The 18,437-nt window shown below is 53.6% G+C and overlaps 2 protein-coding genes across 3 annotated transcripts in view; both read left to right on the top strand.

The window, feature by feature from the left end:
• MVD (mevalonate diphosphate decarboxylase) overlaps window positions 1-4,309 on the top strand; it is a 21,473-nt gene extending 17,164 nt beyond the window's left edge. The window contains exons 11-12 of one of the 2 annotated variants that reach the window (XM_073554944.1): window positions 2,560-2,596; window positions 4,228-4,309. In XM_073554944.1, coding sequence (XP_073411045.1) covers window positions 2,560-2,565 — 6 coding nt within the window. In that variant the 3' untranslated portion in view covers window positions 2,566-2,596; window positions 4,228-4,309. Of the gene's footprint in view, window positions 1-2,559; window positions 2,741-4,227 lie in introns of those variants that run through there. The other variant, XM_073554943.1, reaches the window with a different exon arrangement.
• Window positions 4,228-18,437, top strand: CYBA (cytochrome b-245 alpha chain). The gene is made up of 6 exons (XM_073554949.1): window positions 4,228-4,337; window positions 10,946-11,015; window positions 15,656-15,730; window positions 16,014-16,097; window positions 17,510-17,591; window positions 17,817-18,437. The coding sequence occupies exons 1-6, from the start codon at window positions 4,280-4,282 to the stop codon at window positions 17,994-17,996; spliced, it is 549 nt and encodes a 182-aa protein (XP_073411050.1). The 5' UTR covers window positions 4,228-4,279; the 3' UTR covers window positions 17,997-18,437.

Here is an 18,437-nt window from a genome sequence, read left to right as displayed (position 1 = left end):
ACTCCTCTTGGTCCTCCTCCCCCTGGATTCCTCTTGGCCCCCTTCCCCATCATCTGCACTCCTCTTGGTCTTCCACCCCGCCCCATCTTCTGGGCTCCTCCCCCATCATCTGGACTCCACTTTGTCTTCCTCCCCCTGGACTCCTCTTGGCCCCCTTCCCCATCATCTGCACTCCTCTTGGTCTTCCACCCTGCCCCATCTTCTGGGCTCCTCCCCCATCATCTGGACTCCACTTTGTCTTCCTCCCCCTGGACTCCTCTTGGCCCCCTTCCCCATCATCTGGACTCCTCTTGGTCTTCCACCCCACCCCATCTTCTGGGCTCCTCCCCCATCATCTGGACTCCACTTTGTCTTCCTCCCCCTGGACTCCTCTTGGTCCCCTTCCCCATCATCTGCACTCCTCTTGGTCTTCCACCCTGCCCCATCTTCTGGACTCCTCCCCCATCATCTGGACTCCACTTGGTCCTCCTCCCCCTGGACTCCTCTTGGTCCTCCCCAATCATTCGGACTCCTCTTGGTCCCCCCCACATTATCTGGCGCCCTCCGGCAGCGGCTGTTTTCCCAGATAACAAGGATTGGCCATGTAACAGGCCGGTTCCTTCTTGGGAGCCCCTGACCCCGTACACATTGGACTCTCAGATGATATCGCAGGGTGGGGGGGTTCAGCTTATGGGGTCTTACGCCAGAAGAATGCAGAACACAATCTGTCACTCGCTGTATTCTGTATTTTCGGCTGCAGAGAGAGCGACTGTAGGACAGCTAAATGCAAACAATTGCTCTTTGTTATCAGCCATGTCTCTCTGGGTGGGGGAGGGGGTGTAATGTTTCCCAATGAGGAACAGTAGATGCTGAGACCACCCTCGCTGCCCCCACCATCGCTGCTCCGGCACATTTCTGCATTGCGGAGTTCCCTTCCATAGATCTCAGCCTGATCTCGGCCGATACTGAGGGGTAGTTGTGTGATCGGCTGCAATCCGGTCTTGAGAATGGGGCAATAATAGGAGAATGTTTTCTCTGAAGTTCCGGCATCTGGTTTGGGAACAAGAAGCGACTGACGGGCTCCCTCTAATATCAAGATATGATTATATCGCCCACCAAGAGGAGGGACAGGATGTATCCCCTGCACGCGACAGACCACGAATCTCCCCTGACGATGCTCGGAGACTTATAGAGAAAGGAAGTTTTTGCACTAAATATCATTAAGATTATTTTTCTTTTCTTTCCAATATTATCTAAAGTAAAAAATAAAAAATGTTGCAGTTTTCTATCAGATCGCACATCCACCATTAGAATGAAACTCCTGTTCTGTGCAGTCACTTCAGTATCATCACAGACAGGATTACAGCGACTGATAACACAGGAGCCACCATTCACAATAGTGATGTCACAGCTCACCTCCTCCTCCTGTACAAAGACTGATAACACCTCTATATACAGTAGATAACACAGGGGATCCAGCATTCACAATAGTGATGTCACAGCTCACCTCCTCCTGTACAAAGACTGATAACACCTCTATATACAGTAGATAACACAGGATCCAGCATTCACAATACATGATGTCACAGCTCACCTCCTCCTGTACAATGACTGATAACACTTCTATATACAGCTGATAACACAGGAGCCACCATTCACAATACATGATGTCACAGCTCACCTCCTGCACAATGACTGATAACACCTCTATATACAGTAGATAACACAGGATCCAGCATTCACAATACATGATGTCACAGCTCACCTCCTCCTGTACAATGACTGATAACACTTCTATATTCAGCCGATAACACAGGAGCCACCATTCACAATACATGTCACAGCTCACCTCCTGCACAATGACTGAAAACACCTCTATATACAGTAGATAACACAGGATTCAGCATTCACAATACATGATGTCACAGCTCACCTCCTCCCCCCCTCCTGTACAATAACTGAAAACACCACTATATACAGCTGATGACACAGTACACACCACTCACAATAGATGAAGTCACAGCTCACCTTCTCCTAAACTGACCAATAACACAGGATTCACCATTCACAATAGGTGATGTCACAGCTCACCTCCTCCTGTGCAATGACTGATAACACCTCTAAATACAGTAGATAACACAGGATCCACCATTCACAATACCTGATGTCACGGCTCACCTCCTCCTCCTCCTCCTCCTCCTGTACAATGACCGATAACACAGGATTCACCATTCACATTAGATGAAGTCACAGCTCACCTCCTCCCTCTCCTGTACAATGAATGATAACACCTCTATATACGGTGGATAACACAGGATCCATCATTCACAATAGGCGATGTCACAGCTCACCTTATGTACAATGACTCATAACACCTGTATATACAGCAGATTAAATGGGATCCACCATTCATTCTCAAGCCCCTATGTTTGGTTATCAGGGGTTTATGTAATTTCTCACATTTCCACGGTTTCTGCACTGACGACTTTTCTTAGTTTCTGTCTAACACAAAGCATATGAGACGATTGAGATTCTTTTGTCCGAGTTTCACAGGAGAAATAACTTCACTTTTTGTTATAGAACTGATGAAGGGATGGAGAAGAGAAGAGACAAGGAGGTAAGATGGGGAGCAGAAGAGAAGAGGCGAGGAGGTAAGATGGGGAGCAGAAGAGAAGAGGCGAGGAGGTAAGATGGGGAGCAGAAGAGAAGAGGCGAGGAGGTAATGGGGGAGAACAGAAGAGGCGAGGAGATAAGATGGGGAGCAGAAGAGAAGAGGCGAGGAGGTAAGGGGGGGAGCAGAAGAGAAGAGGCGAGGAGGTAAGATGGGGAGCAGAAGAGAAGAGGCGAGGAGGTAAGATGGGGAGCAGAAGAGAAGAGGCGAGGAGGTAAGATGGGGAGCAGAAGAGAAGAGGCGAGGAGGTAATGGGGGAGAACAGAAGAGGCGAGGAGATAAGATGGGGAGCAGAAGAGAAGAGGCGAGGAGGTAAGGGGGGGAGCAGAAGAGAAGAGGCGAGGAGGTAAGATGGGGAGCAGAAGAGAAGAGGCGAGGAGGTAAGATGGGGAGCAGAAGAGAAGAGGCGAGGAGGTAAGATGGGGAGCAGAAGAGAAGAGGCGAGGAGATAAGATGGGGAAGAGAAGAGGCGAGGAGGTAAGGGGGGGAGCAGAAGAGAAGAGGCGAGGAGGTAAGGGGGGGATAAGAGCAGAGGCGAGGAGGTAAGATGGGGAGAAGAAGAGGCGAGGAGGTAAGATGGGGAGCAGAAGAGAAGAGGTAAGATGGGGAGCAGAAGAGAAGAGGTAAGATGGGGAGCAGAAGAGGCGAGGGGGTAAGATGGGGAGCAGAAGAGAAGAGGCGAGGAGGTAAGATGGGGAGCAGAAGAGGCGAGGAGGTAAGGGGGGAGAACAGAAGAGGCGAGGAGGTAAGATGGGGAGCAGAAGAGAAGAGGCGAGGAGGTAAGATGGGGAGAAGAAGAGGCGAGGAGGTAAGATGGGGAGCAGAAGAGAAGAGGTAAGATGGGGAGCAGAAGAGGCGAGGGGGTAAGATGGGGAGCAGAAGAGAAGAGGCGAGGAGGTAAGATGGGTAGCAGAAGAGAAGAGGCGAGGAGGTAAGGGGGGAGAACAGAAGAGGCGAGGAGGTAAGATGGGGAGCAGAAGAGAAGAGGCGAGGAGGTAAGATGGGGAGCAGAAGAGAAGAGGCGAGGAGGTAAGATGGGGAGCAGAAGAGAATAGGCGTGGAGGTAAGGGGGAGAACAGAAGAGGCGAGGAGGTAAGATGGGGAGAAGAGGAGGCGAGGAGGTAAGATGGGGAGCAGAAGAGGCGAGGAGGTAAGATGGGGAGAAGAAGAGGCGAGGAGGTAAGATGGGGAGCAGAAGAGGCGAGGGGGTAAGATGGGGAGCAGAAGAGGCGAGGGGGCAAGATGGGGCGCAGAAGAGGCAAGATGGGGAGCAGAAGAGGCAAGATGGGGAGCAGAAGAGGAGAAGAGGTAAGATGGGGACCAGAAGAGGCGAGGAGGTAAGATGGGGAGCAGAAGAGAAGAGGTAAGATGGGGAGCAGAAGAGGAGAAGAGGTAAGATGGGGACCAGAAGAGGCGAGGAGGTAAGATGGGGAGCAGAAGAGAAGAGGTAAGATGGGGAGCAGAAGAGGCCAGGCGGTAAGATGGAGAAGAGAGGAGGTGAGCTGGGGAGGTGGTGCTGAGTGCTGGCAGGGAGGCAGGACGAGGAGGCTGCTCCCTATATAACATCTCGTCAGCAGGAAGTGACACTGACTCCACAAGTTACTCCAGAGTCTCCTGCCGTCTGCAGCCATGGGGCAGATAGAATGGGCAATGTGGGCGAACGAGCAGGCGCTGGCATCAGGACTGAGTGAGTATCTGTCGTCCCCAGCAGTGCGGGACCTGTCACATTATAGATGGGGGTCTATGTGTGTCAGCGCAGTCCTATGTAACACCACAGATAACAGTGAAAACAGTACAGATAATGTAGTAGATGTCACCTGCAGTCCTATGTGACACCATAGATTACACAGTCATAACGCTCTGAGTACCGATAATGTAGTAGATGTCACTTGCAGTCCTATGTAACACCACAGATAACAGTGATAACGCTCTGAGTACAGATAATGTAGTAGATGTCACTTGCAGTCCTATGTAACACCACATATAACAGTGATAACTCTCTGAGTGCAGATAATTTTGTAGATGTCACCTGCAGTCCTATGTAACACCACATATAACAGTGATAACTCTCTGAGTGCAGATAATTTTGTAGATGTCACCTGCAGTCCAATTTAAGACCATAAAACATGGGTGGATAGCGGTATGTACCCCACAGGTCACATGGGTGGATGGCGGTATGTACCCCACAGGTCACATGGGTGGATAGCGGTATGTACCCCACAGGTCACATGGGTGGATAGCGGTATGTACCCCACAGGTCACATGGGTGGATAGCGGTATGTACCCCCCAGGTCACATGGGTGGATGGCGGTATATACCCCCCAGGTCACATGGGTGGATAGCGGTATGTACCCCCCCCAGGTCACATGGGTGGATAGCGGTATGTACCCCCCCCAGGTCACATGGGTGGATAGCGGTATGTACCCCCCCAGGTCACATGGGTGGATAGCGGTATGTACCCCACAGGTCACATGGGTGGATGGCGGTATGTACCCCCCAGGTCACATGGGTGGATAGCGGTATGTACCCCCCCAGGTCACATGGGTGGATAGTGGTATGTACCCCACAGGTCACATGGGTGGATAGCGGTATGTACCCCCCCAGGTCACATGGGTGGATAGCGGTATGTACCCTACAGGTCACATGGGTGGATAGCGGTATGTACCCCCCCAGGTCACATGGGTGGATAGCGGTATGTACCCCACAGGTCACATGGGTGGATGGCGGTATGTACCCCCCAGGTCACATGGGTGGATAGCGGTATGTACCCCCCCAGGTCACATGGGTGGATAGCGGTATGTACCCCACAGGTCACATGGGTGGATAGCGGTATGTACCCCACAGGTCACATGGGTGGATAGCGGTATGTACCCCACAGGTCACATGGGTGGATAGCGGTATGTACCCCCCCAGGTCACATGGGTGGATAGCGGTATGTACCCCACAGGTCACATGGGTGGATAGCGGTATGTACCCCACAGGTCACATGGGTGGATAGCGGTATGTACCCCACAGGTCACATGGGTGGATAGCGGTATGTACCCCCCCAGGTCACATGGGTGGATAGCGGTATGTACCCCCCAGGTCACGTGATTTCGGGGTTCTGGCTCTTTGTATCTCGCACTTGGGGAAGATTCTTTCTTTGCACTTTATTGTAAACCCAGATCTGTCTGAATGAGGAAGTGAGAGGAGGAAGTCGCCGAATTCAGGAGCCGCACCTGGCCCTGAGCCGTCCTCACATCTGCCGATATCCTGAAACCAGGACTGGTGGCTCCACACGTAGCCGGGAGGTCACCGGGGCCGGGCGTCACCTGCAGCCCCTAATGCCTCACCCCTCATATACTGACCGCTCATGTATACAGCCTACAGGGCCTTGAAAGTCTTCATACCCCGCCAACTTTTCCACGTCATACCCACAAACTTATATGTTTTTATTGGGATTTTATGTTAAACCAACACAAAGTAACAAGTATGTGTGACGTGTAAAGGAAATGATGCGGGGTGTACTAATTATTGTAATAATATATTTCTGAAGATTGTGAGGTGCATTTGTATTCAGCCCCCTGAGTCAGTACTTTGTAGGACCTTTCTCTGCAATTACTGCTGCAGTCTTTTGGGGTCTGTCTCTCCCACCTTTCTCTGCAGTCTTTTGGGATCGGTCTCTCCCACCTTTCTCTGCAGTCTTTTGGGGTCTGTCTCTCCCACCTGTCTCTGCAGTCTTTTGGGGTCTGTCTCTCCCACCTGTCTCTGCAGTCTTTTGGCTTCTGTCTCTCTCCCACCTGTCTCTGCAGTCTTTTGGGGTCTGTCTCTCCCACCTTTCTCTGCAGTCTTTTGGGGTCTGTCTCTCCCACCTTTCTCTGCAGTCTTTTGGGGCCTGTCTCTCCCACCTTTCTCTGCAGTCTTTTGGGGTCTGTCTCTCTCCCACCTTTCTCTGCAGTCTTTTGGGTCCTGTCTCTCCCACCTTTCTCTGCAGTCTTTTGGGGTCTGTCTCTCCCACCTTTCTCTGCAGTCTTTTGGGGTCTGTCTCTCCCACCTTTCTTTGCAGTCTTTTGGGGTCTGTCTCTCCCACCTTTCTCTGCAGTCTTTTGGGATCGGTCTCTCCCACCTTTCTCTGCAGTCTTTTGGGGTCTGTCTCTCCCACCTGTCTCTGCAGTCTTTTGGGGTCTGTCTCTCCCACCTGTCTCTGCAGTCTTTTGGCTTCTGTCTCTCTCCCACCTGTCTCTGCAGTCTTTTGGGGTCTGTCTCTCCCACCTTTCTCTGCAGTCTTTTGGGGTCTGTCTCTCCCACCTTTCTCTGCAGTCTTTTGGGGCCTGTCTCTCCCACCTTTCTCTGCAGTCTTTTGGGGTCTGTCTCTCTCCCACCTTTCTCTGCAGTCTTTTGGGGTCTGTCTCTCCCACCTTTCTCTGCAGTCTTTTGGGGTCTGTCTCTCCCACCTTTCTCTGCAGTCTTTTGGGGCCTGTCTCTCCCACCTTTCTCTGCAGTCTTTTGGGGTCTGTCTCTCTCCCACCTTTCTCTGCAGTCTTTTGGGGTCTGTCTCTCCCACCTTTCTCTGCAGTCTTTTGGGTCCTGTCTCTCCCACCTTTCTCTGCAGTCTTTTGGGGTCTGTCTCTCCCACCTTTCTCTGCAGTCTTTTGGGGTCTGTCTCTCCCACCTTTCTCTGCAGTCTTTTGGGGTCTGTCTCTCCCACCTGTCTCTGCAGTCTTTTGGGGTCTGTCTCTCCCACCTTTCTCTGCAGTTTTTTGGGGTCTGTCTCTCCCACCTTTCTCTGCAGTCTTTTGGGATCGGTCTCTCCCACCTTTCTCTGCAGTCTTTTGGGGTCTGTCTCCCACCTTTCTCTGCAGTCTTTTGGGGCCTGTCTCTCCCACCTTTCTCTGCAGTCTTTTGGGGTCTGTCTCTCTCCCACCTTTCTCTGCAGTCTTTTGGGGCCTGTCTCTCCCACCTTTCTCTGGAGTCTTTTGGGGCCTGTCTCTCCCACCTTTCTCTGCAGTCTTTTGGGGCCTGTCTCTCCCACCTTTCTCTGCAGTCTTTTGGGGCCTGTCTCTCCCACCTTTCTCTGCAGTCTTTTGGGGTCTGTCTCTCCCACCTTTCTTTGCAGTCTTTTGGGGTCTGTCTGTCCCACCTTTCTCTGCAGTCTTTTGGGGTCTGTCTCTCCCACCTTTCTCTGCAGTCTTTTGGGATCTCTCTCCCCACCTTTCTCTGCAGTCTTTTGGGATCGGTCTCTCCCACCTTTCTTTGCACTCTTTTGGGGTCTGTCTCTCCCACCTTTCTTTGCAGTCTTTTGAAGTCTATCTATCCAGCTTTGCACATCTAGAGATGACATTTTGCCCCTTCTTCTTTGCCCCCCACGCTCTCGTGACATTGGATGGAGATGTCTGGCAGGATGTTGAGGGTCGTTGTCCTGGTGGGAGGTGAACCTATGCCTCAGTCTCACGTCTTCTGCAGCCTCTAACAGATTTTCCTCCAGGATTGTCCTATATTTGGCTCCATCCATATTCCTATAACCGCTTACCAGCTTCCCTTCCCCTGATGAAGAAAAGCCTCCCCACAGCATGATGCTGCTACCATGTGTGACTGTGGGGATGGTGTTTTCAGGGTGATGTTCACTGTTAGGCTATGTGCAGACGCTGCGGATTCACTAGCGGATTTTTCCATGCAGATACGCAGGTAAAACTGCAGGTAAATTGACCGGCGGTTTTACCTGCGGATTGGCCAGCGGTTTTCCACTGCGGTTTGACACCTGGACAATAGAATAGGTGGCAAACCGCAGCGGAATCCGCAGAAAGAATTGACATGCTGAGGATTTAAAACCGCAGCATGTGCACAGCGGATTGTAAATCCCATAGACTTACATTGTACTGTACAGTCTGCAGAACTGCTGCGGATCCGCAGAGGCCAAATCCGCAGCGTGTGCACATACCCTTAGTTTCCCACTTAAAATGTTTTGCATTTAACCCCAAAAATTCTTCCTTAGTCTCATCCGACCAGGGCACCTTCTTTCATATTCTCGCTGTGCCCCTACATGACACCTAGAAGAAGGTGCACTGATCATAATGTTTAGAAAACCTTTTCTCATTTCCTTTACATTTCACAAACACTTGATACTTTGTGTTGATGGCACATTACATACGGTACATTTTAATTTGTAGGTGTAAGGCCTGTTTCACACTTCCGTTTTTGACCATCAGTCAAAATCCGCCATTTTTTGAAAAAAACGGATCCGCCATTTTTTTTGGCGGATCCGTTTTTTTCCCCATTGAGTTGCATTACCGGCGGATCTTGACGGATGGCCATCTGTTGGATCCGTTTTTTTGCGGATCCGCCAATTTTTTTGCGTCCGCCGGCATGCCTGGACGGACCATGCAACGTTTTTTTTTTGTTGTAGGATCCGCATTTTACAGTGCGCATGCCCGGAGAAAGGAAGTCAGCCGGAAATTTAACCCTGAAATCCTTTCTTCCGGACGGAAAAATTCTCTCTCTCGTCAAAAAAACGGATCCTGTGGCATCCGTTCACATCAGTTAGGAACGGACCCGCTTTTTGGCGGATTTTATCCGACACAAAAAACTGAAGTGTGAAAGAGGCCTAATGTGGAAAATTTAACGGGGTATGAATACTTTTTCATTGCGTACATATGCACATGGTCTATACTGCATATACTAGGTAGAGTGAGGGTTAATAGCGGTCCCCTCCCCCGCTCTGCCAGATTTCCACTGACTGTTGACTCTTGGCGATTACACAAATGGAAGAAATAATTTAGTTCATCTTTCTGGAGGGAAGTGGAGGGGACGCGGTTACTGCACTGGGTATTTCTTAATATGATGTCCTGTGCTCATGTTGCACCATGCTGGTATAAGAGGAGTGATGAAGAACCGGGCTCATCACATAGGCAACATGCAGGAATCTACAGCCTCTGTGGTGGGTGTGGTCCTCTCCAGCTGCAGCCTCTGTGGTGGGTGTGGTCCGCTCCAGCTGCAGCCTCTGTGGTGCGTGCGGTCCTCTCCAGCTGCAGCCTCTGTGGTGTGTGCGGTCCGCTCCACCTTCAGCCTCTGTGGTGGGTGTGGTCCTCTCCAGCTGCAGCCTCTGGAGTGTGCGGTCCGCTCCAGCTGCAGCCTCTGTGGTGGGTGTGGTCCGCTCCAGCTGCAGCCTCTGTGGTGCGTGCGGTCCTCTCCAGCTGCAGCCTCTGTGGTGCGTGCGGTCCGCTCCACCTTCAGCCTCTGTGGTGTGTGCGGTCCGCTCCAGCTGCAGCCTCTGTGTTGTGTGCGGTCCGCTCCAGCTGCAGCCTCTGTGGTGTCTGCGGTCCGCTCCAGCTGCAGCCTCTGTGGTGTGTGCGGTCCGCTCCAGCTGCAGCCTCTGTGGTGTGTGCGGTCCGCTCCAGCTGCAGCCTCTGTGGTGTGTGCGGTCCGCTCCAGCTGCAGCCTCTGTGGTGTGTGCGGTCCGTTCCAGCTGCAGCCTCTGTGGTGTGTGCGGTCCGCTCCAGCTGCAGCCTCTGTGGTGTGTGCGGTCCGCTCCAGCTGCAGCCTCTGTGGTGTGTGCGGTCCGCTCCAGCTGCAGCCTCTGTGGTGTGTGCGGTCCGCTCCAGCTGCAGCCTCTGTGTTGTGTGCGGTCCGCTCCAGCTGCAGCCTCTGTGGTGTGTGCGGTCAGCTGCAGCCTCTGTGGTGTGTGCGGTCCGCTCCAGCTGCAGCCTCTGTGGTGTGTGTGCGGTCCGCTCCAGCTGCAGCCTCTGTGGTGTGTGTGCGGTCCGCTCCAGCTGCAGCCTCTGTGGTGCGTGCGGTCCGCTCCAGCTGCAGCCTCTGTGGTGTGCGTGCGGTCCGCTCCAGCTGCAGCCTCTGTGGTGCGTGCGGTCCGCTCCAGCTGCAGCCTCTGTGGTGCGTGCGGTCCGCTCCAGCCGCAGGCTTAGTATTGCTGCCTTGCTGTTAGCTCTCAGGCTGCAGATCCGCAGCATGTTCGGCTGCATTGCACTGTGGGAAGGAAAGTCCTGGCATTCTGGAACATCTTGCATCTGCTCCATCATACGACCAATGTCATTTCTCAGTCACAGATTGGGCACAACTTGTGCCGCGCAGAGCACGCTGCAGGTGACGGCGCCTCCCCTCTAGGGACGCATTTAGGGGGTGACATTTGCATTTCTTTTTCTTTGCTTCCTATTTGGTTGCAGCTTATAAAGTATTGTCCCATTTTGCTTTATTATAAACAATAAGAAGAATCCTGGCACTGCCATGCAGCACTGTATTGCTTGTATTGTCCACGACCTCCTCCGGGGGGTGCTGACCGCATTTTCTTGCTTCCTGTCTCCACAGTCCTCCTCTCTGGCGGGATCGTTGCGGTGGCCGGACAGTTTAAAGGTTGGGAGTTCGGAGTGTATGCGATGTATCCTTTGTAACAATTGTCAGCGTTCCTGTGATACAATGTATCAGTCCATGTATCGCGGGGGCCGGCCTCTTCGCAGCCAATCCCGTCTCCAGGAGGACGAATCTCATGAAATGTCGCACTTTATCAGGGTCGTCCGCCACATTGTGTGTTTTGTCATCATTTGGCTCTGGAATATGGCAGCGGGGTCAGAACAAAGGCGAAGAGGTGATTCAGACGTCAGCGTCACTTTGAGACCGTGCAACATCAGGTCACCGAGCCTAGAAATTGGGAAATCTGGGGACGAGGAAGTCATTACAGAAGGGACAGGAAGAGTTAATTAACGCCACACAATCAGGTTTAACCACTTGTGCGCTTACATAGTAACGACTTCATCATCGTGATGTTATTCTGTGGTAATTCTGCAATCTGTGCCGAGTGCCGGAGTATTATAACCTGACCGGAGGTTCTGTGCCGGAGCATTATAACCTGACCGGAAGTTCTGCGCCGGAGCATTATAGCCTGACCGGAGGTTCTGTGCTGGAGCATTATAGCCTGACCGGAGGTTCTGCGCAGGAGCATTATAACCTGACCGGAAGTTCTGTGCCGGAGCATTATAGCCTGACCGGAGGTTATGCGCCGGAGCATTATAACCTGACCGGAGGTTATGTGCCGGAGCATTATAACCTGACCGGAAGTTCTGCGCCGGAGCATTATAGCCTGACCGGAGGTTCTGTGCTGGAGCATTATAGCCTGACCGGAGGTTATGCGCCGGAGCATTATAACCTGACCGGAGGTTCTGTGCCGGAGCATTATAGCCTGACCGGAGGTTATGCGCCGGAGCATTATAACCTGACCGGAGGTTATGTGCCGGAGCATTATAACCTGACCGGAAGTTCTGCGCCGGAGCATTATAGCCTGACCGGAGGTTCTGTGCTGGAGCATTATAGCCTGACCGGAGGTTCTGCGCCGGAGCATTATAACCTGACCGGAGGTTCTGCGCCGGAGCATTATAACCTGACCGGAGGTTCTGTGCCGGAGCATTATAACCTGACCGGAAGTTCTGCGCCGGAGCATTATAGCCTGACCGGAGGTTCTGTGCTGGAGCATTATAGCCTGACCGGAGGTTCTGCGCAGGAGCATTATAACCTGACCGGAAGTTCTGCGCCGGAGCATTATAACCTGACCGGAGGTTCTGCGCCGGAGCATTATAACCTGACCGGAGGTTCTGCGCCGGAGCATTATAACCTGACCGGAGGTTCTGCGCTGGAGCATTATTTCCTTATAAATGATTACCCTGTTCCTGTAATTGACGCAGTGCTCGTCACAGCATTGTCGGTGGGATACCTGCTGTGTGTCGCCCTGTAATTAGCGCAACACTCCACATAGCATTGTCGGTGGGATGCCTGCCGTGTGTCGCCCTGTAATTAGCGCAACACTCGTCACAGCATTGTCGGTGGGATGCCTGCCGTGTGTCGCTCTGTAATTAGCGTGGCGCTCGTCATAGCATTGTCGGTGGGATGCCTGCCGTGTGTCGCTCTGTAATTAGCGTGGCGCTCGTCATAGCATTGTCGGTGGGATTCCTGCCGTGTGTCGCTCTGTAATTAGCGTGGCGCTCGTCATAGCATTGTCGGTGGGATGCCTGCCGTGTGTCGCTCTGTAATTAGCGTGGCGCTCGTCATAGCATTGTCGGTGGGATTCCTGCCGTGTGTCGCTCTGTAATTAGCGTGGCGCTCGTCATAGCATTGTCGGTGGGATGCCTGCCGTGTGTCGCTCTGTAATTAGCGTGGCGCTCGTCATAGCATTGTCGGTGGGATTCCTGCCGTGTGTCGCTCTGTAATTAGCGTGGCGCTCGTCATAGCATTGTCGGTGGGATGCCTGCCGTGTGTCGCTCTGTAATTAGCGTGGCGCTCGTCATAGCATTGTCGGTGGGATGCCTGCCGTGTGTCGCCCTGTAATTAGCGCAACACTCGTCACAGCATTGTCGGTGGGATGCCTGCCGTGTGTCGCTCTGTAATTAGCGTGGCGCTTGTCATAGCATTGTCAGTGGGATTCCTGCCGTGTGTCGCTCTGTAATTAGCGTGGCGCTTGTCATAGCATTGTCGGTGGGATTCCTGCCGTGTGTCGCTCTGTAATTAGCGTGGCGCTTGTCATAGCATTGTCGGTGGGATTCCTGCCGTGTGTCGCTCTGTAATTAGCGTGGCGCTCGTCATAGCATTGTCGGTGGGATTCCTGCCGTGTGTCGCTCTGTAATTAGCGCGGCGCTCGTCATAGCGTTGTCTGTGGGATTCCTGCCGTGTGTCGCTCTGTAATTAGCGTGGCGCTCGTCATAGCATTGTCGGTGGGATTCCTGCCGTGTGTCGCTCTGTAATTAGCGCGGCGCTCGTCATAGCGTTGTCTGTGGGATTCCTGCCGTGTGGTGCTCGTCATAGTGTTGTCTGGGATTCCTGCCGTGTGGCGCTCGTCATAGTGTTGTCTGGGATTTCTGCCGTGTGGCGCTCGTCATAGCGTTGTCTGTGGGATTCCCGCCGTGTGGCGCTCGTCATAGCATTGTCTGTGGGATTCCTGCCGTGTGGCGCTCGTCATAGCGTTGTCTGTGGGATTCCCGCCGTGTGGCGCTCGTCATAGCATTGTCTGTGGGATTCCTGCCGCGTGGCGCTCGTCATAGCTTTGTCTGTGGGATTCCTGCCGCGTGGCGCTCGTCATAGCGTCTGTGGGATTCCTGCCGTGTGGTGCCCGTCATAGCGTTGTCGGTGGGATTCCCGCCGTGTGGCGCTCGTCATAGCGTTGTCTGTGGGATTTCCGCCGTGTGGCGCTCGTCATAGCATTGTCGGTGGGATTGCTGCCGTGTGGCGCTCGTCATAGCATTGTCGGTGGGATTGATGCCGTGTGGCTCTCGTCATAGCGTTGTCTGTGGGATTTCCGCCGTGTGGCGCTCGTCATAGCATTGTCGGTGGGATTTCCGCCGTGTGGCGCTCATCATAGCATTGTCGGTTGGATTTCCGCCGTGTGGCGCTCATCATAGCATTGTCGGTGGGATTGCTGCCGTGTGGCGCTCGTCATAGCATTGTCTGTGGGATTCCTGCCGCGTGGCGCTCGTCATAGCGTTGTCTGTGGGATTCCTGCCGTGTGGCGCTCGTCATAGCGTTGTCTGTGGGATTCCTGCCGTGTGGCGCTCGTCATAGCGTTGTCTGTGGGATTCCTGCCGTGTGGCGCTCGTCATAGCGTTGTCTGTGGGATTCCTGCCGTGTGGCGCTCGTCATAGCGTTGTCTGTGGGATTCCTGCCGTGTGGCGCTCGTCATAGCGTTGTCTGTGGGATTCCCGCCGTGTGGCGCTCGTCATAGCATTGTCGGTGGGATTCCTGCCGCGTGGCGCTCGTCATAGCGTTGTCTGTGGGATTCCTGCCGTATGGTGCCCGTCATAGCGTTGTCGGTGGGATTCCCGCCGTGTGGCGCTCGTCATAGCGTTGTCTGTGGGATTTCCGCCGTGTGGCGCTCGTCATGGCATTGTCGGTGGGATTACTGCCGTGTGGCGCTCGTCATGGCATTGTCTGTGGGATTGCTGCCGTGTGGCGCTCGTTATAGCATTGTCTGTGGGATTCCTGCCGTGTGGCGCTCGTCATAGCATTGTCTGTGGGATTCCTGCCGCGTGGCGCTCGTCATATCATTGTCTGTGGGATTCCTGCCGTGTGGTGCCCATCATAGCGTTGTTGGTGGGATTCCCGCCGTGTGGCGCTCGTCATAGCGTTGTCTGTGGGATTTCCGCCGTGTGGCGCTCGTCATGGAATTGTCGGTGGGATTGCTGCCGTGTGGCGCTTGTCATAGCGTTGTCTGTGGGATTCCTGCCGCATGGCGCCCGTCATAGCGTTGTCGGTGGGATTCCCGCCGTGTGGCGCTCGTCATAGCGTTGTCTGTGGGATTTCCGCCGTGTGGCGCTCGTCATAGCATTGTCGGTGGGATTCCTGCCGTGTGGCACTCGTCATAGCGTTGTCTGTGGGATTCCTGCCGTGTGGCGCTTGTCACAGCGTTGTCTGTGGGATTCCTGCCGTGTGGCGCTCGTTGTAGCATTGTCTGTGGGATTCCTGCCGTGTGGTGCCCGTCATAGCGTTGTTGGTGGGATTCCCGCCGTGTGGCGCTCATCATAGCGTTGTCTGTGGGATTTCCGCCGTGTGGCGCTCGTCATAGCATTGTCGGTGGGATTCCTGCCGCGTGGCGCTCGTTATAGCATTGTCGGTGGGATTCCTGCCATGTGGCACTCGTTATAGCATTGTCGGTGGGATTCCTGCCGCGTGGCGCTCGTCATAGCGTTGTCTGTGGGATTTCCGCCGTGTGGCGCTCGTCATAGCGTTGTCTGTGGGATTTCCGCCGTGTGGCGCCCTGCCATTTTGCGCCTTTTCCTCCTGCTTTTACTCTTCTGAAACTTATACAACTGATTGATCGTTTTTGACAAAGCTTCATTTTCAGTCTCCCATTGGTCCTTGTGCGGTTCTCTATGGGGGAGGGGAGGTGGACACTGATCGGATCACCCTGTAATACCCCTACCACAGATTATAGTCCCCCCAGTAATGCAGTGTACAGTTCCCCTATAGGCCGCGGCTCTACGGTGGGGTCGTGGGGCGTCGTCCTCTCCGTGACCTGTGATCCTTATCCTTCGCCCTCAGCGCGGCCGGTGTCTTCGTTACTCTGCTGGAGTATCCCAGGAGTAGGAGGAAGAAGGGATCTACCATGGAGCGATGGTGAGTGCTTGTCCCGTACCTGTTCTTCCTGACCTCACCTTACACATGCACACTCTGCTCGACCGAGCGTGCATGTATTATTAATGGGGTGTGAAAACCCACTGATCTGTACAGAATTCGCCGTCACTGAGGCCTCATCTCTCTACACTGATATAATGCTGAGATTGTGCTAAACTGAGTAAGCAGAGCTGCAGTGCAAAGCATGAGGGAGGGGCATGGTGGATTCCCCACCCCCAATGCTGCGATCGCTGTGCACTAATGGAGGCTATTCTTGTGTTTGCAGTGGTCAGCAGTGCATGTCATCAGTGGTGAAAGCATTCGGACCCCTGACACGGAATTACTACGTCCGCGCCGTGTTACACGCGGGGTAAGTATGTCCCGGGGGCAAATGTGGCAGCGTCCGATTGTGCCCTCTGCAACCAGGTATCCATTCATTATCGTATGTGGTATCTAGTAATGCGGGGTGTGCAGTAATTGAGCACTTGTCAGCAGCACAGAGTATTTCAGGGGAGGACTGCACTGATCTGTGGAATGTCACAGGCTGAGCGTTATAGTGGAGGGGGCAGGTTCTCCAGCAGCACAGAGTATTTCAGCAGATGACTGCACTGATCTGTGGGAGATCACAAGTGAGTGTTATAGTGGAGGGGGTATGTTCGCCAGCACAGAGTATTTCAGGGGAGGACTGGGCTGATCTGTGCGAGGTCACAGGTTGACCGTTACAGTGGAGGGGGCAGGTTCTCCAGCAGCAGAGTATTTCAGGGGTGGTCTCAGCTGATAGTTATAGTGGAGGGGGCAGGTTCTCCAGCAGCACAGAGTATTTCAGCAATGACTGCACTGATCTGTGGGAGGTCACAGCTGATAGTTATAGTGGAGGGGGCAGGTCCTCCAGCAGCACAGAGTATTTCAGGAGCAGACTGTGCTGATCTGCAGGAGGTCACAGGCTGATAGTTATAGTGGAGGGGGCAGGTCCTCCAGCAGCACAGAGTATTTCAGGAGCAGACTGTGCTGATCTGCAGGAGGTCACAGGCTGATAGTTATAGTGGAGGGGGCAGGTCCTCCAGCAGCACAGAGTATTTCAGGAGCAGACTGTGCTGATCTGCAGGAGGTCACAGGCTGATAGTTATAGTGGAGGGGGCAGGTCCTCCAGCAGCACAGAGTATTTCAGGAGCAGACTGTGCTGATCTGCAGGAGGTCACAGGCTGATATAGTGGAGGGGGCAGGTTCTCCAGCAACACAGAGATTTTCAGGGGAGGACTGCACTGATCTGTGGGAGGTCACAGGCTGAGTCTTATAGTGGAGGGGACAGGTGCTCCAGCAGCACAGAGTGTTTCAGCAGATGACTGCACTGATCTGTGGGAGGTCACAGCTGATAGGGGGAAGATTCTCCAGCAGCACAGAGTATTTCAGGGGAGGACTGCACTGATCTGTGGGAGGTCACAGGCTGACAGTTATAGTGGAGGAGGCAGGTCCTCCAGCAGCACAGAGTATTTCAGGGACAGACTGCAGTGATCTGTGGGAGGTTACAGGCTGATAGTTATAGTGGAGGGGGCAGGTGCTCCAGCAGCACAGAGTATTTCAGGGACAGACTGCAGAGATCTGTGGAAGGTCATGGGCTGATAGTTATAATGCAGTGGGCAGGTGCTCCAGCAGCACAGAGTGTTTCAGGAGCGGATTGCACTGATCTGTGAGCAGACACAGGGCAGCGGGATTATGGAGGACACTTATGTGCTGTGAATTTACCTGCTGTGACCCCTGGTCCGGTTCTGTTTGGTCGCACAGGTTGGCAGTACCCGGAGGCTTCATCCTGGCCACCATCCTGGGCACGGTGTGTTTGGGCATCGCAGCCATCATCTATCTCCTGGTGAGTATCCTGCATGTAGCCCCTACATGGAGGTATAATGGGGTCTCCTGCTCCGGGGCCCCTCTCTATATCTGTGTGATGGGGGGTGCATACTGTGAGTGCCCCCTACAGGGTAGTGACGTGTAATGTGAGATGCTGCGGACCCCCTATTATCAGCCATCACTGGGGCCTTGGGGGTCTGTAATATATTCTGGGACACTGACGTCTTCTCTCTGGGGTCTCTAGGCCGCGATACGTGGAGAGGAATGGCGCCCCATCGAACCACAGGCACCGCCCAAGCTGAAAGTGGCAGAGACCATCAAGCGCCCCCCGGAGAACCCCCCACCCCGTCCTCCTCCGGAGGTGCGCAGGAAACAGGCGGACGAGGGACATGTGAACCCCATCCCCGTCCAGGATGAAGTATGACGCCGTCCACCTATGGGACGATGACCTGAGCAGACGCTTCTCACCATGACGCTTCCCGGACCCCCGCCCTCAGCGCTGCCTTGTCCGCCATTTCATGGTCGCTCCGGGGGTCAGAGAGCGGACCTGTCGGAAACCGATGAAGAATTTGACCCTTTCCTCCCCAGTGTTCAGAGCATCCGTAGCCGTCATTTACTATTGCTGATATTTAAGGGGAAACGCCTATGGGATTTATTCCTTGTGGTGTCCCAGGGCATTAGTGGTCTCTAGCCTGTGGCTCTCATCGGTTGTGGAACTACAACTCCCAGCAGAAAGGCATCTGTGTCTTATGGCTACCTAGTATTATTAGACTGTTACTCCCTTGCCCCGCACATTCCGAGCAAATAGATATAATTTATAGCTTTCCTAATGTCGCCAATAAAGCTTTATACAAATTATATCAAA

This window comes from Dendrobates tinctorius, unplaced genomic scaffold (assembly GCF_039654945.1).
Source record: "Dendrobates tinctorius isolate UK_male_01 unplaced genomic scaffold, ASM3965494v1 ptg000214l, whole genome shotgun sequence".
NCBI lineage: Eukaryota > Metazoa > Chordata > Amphibia > Anura > Dendrobatidae > Dendrobates > Dendrobates tinctorius.
The sequence above is the reverse complement of the archived record's forward strand: the minus strand, read 5'-3'. Positions and strand labels throughout refer to the sequence as shown.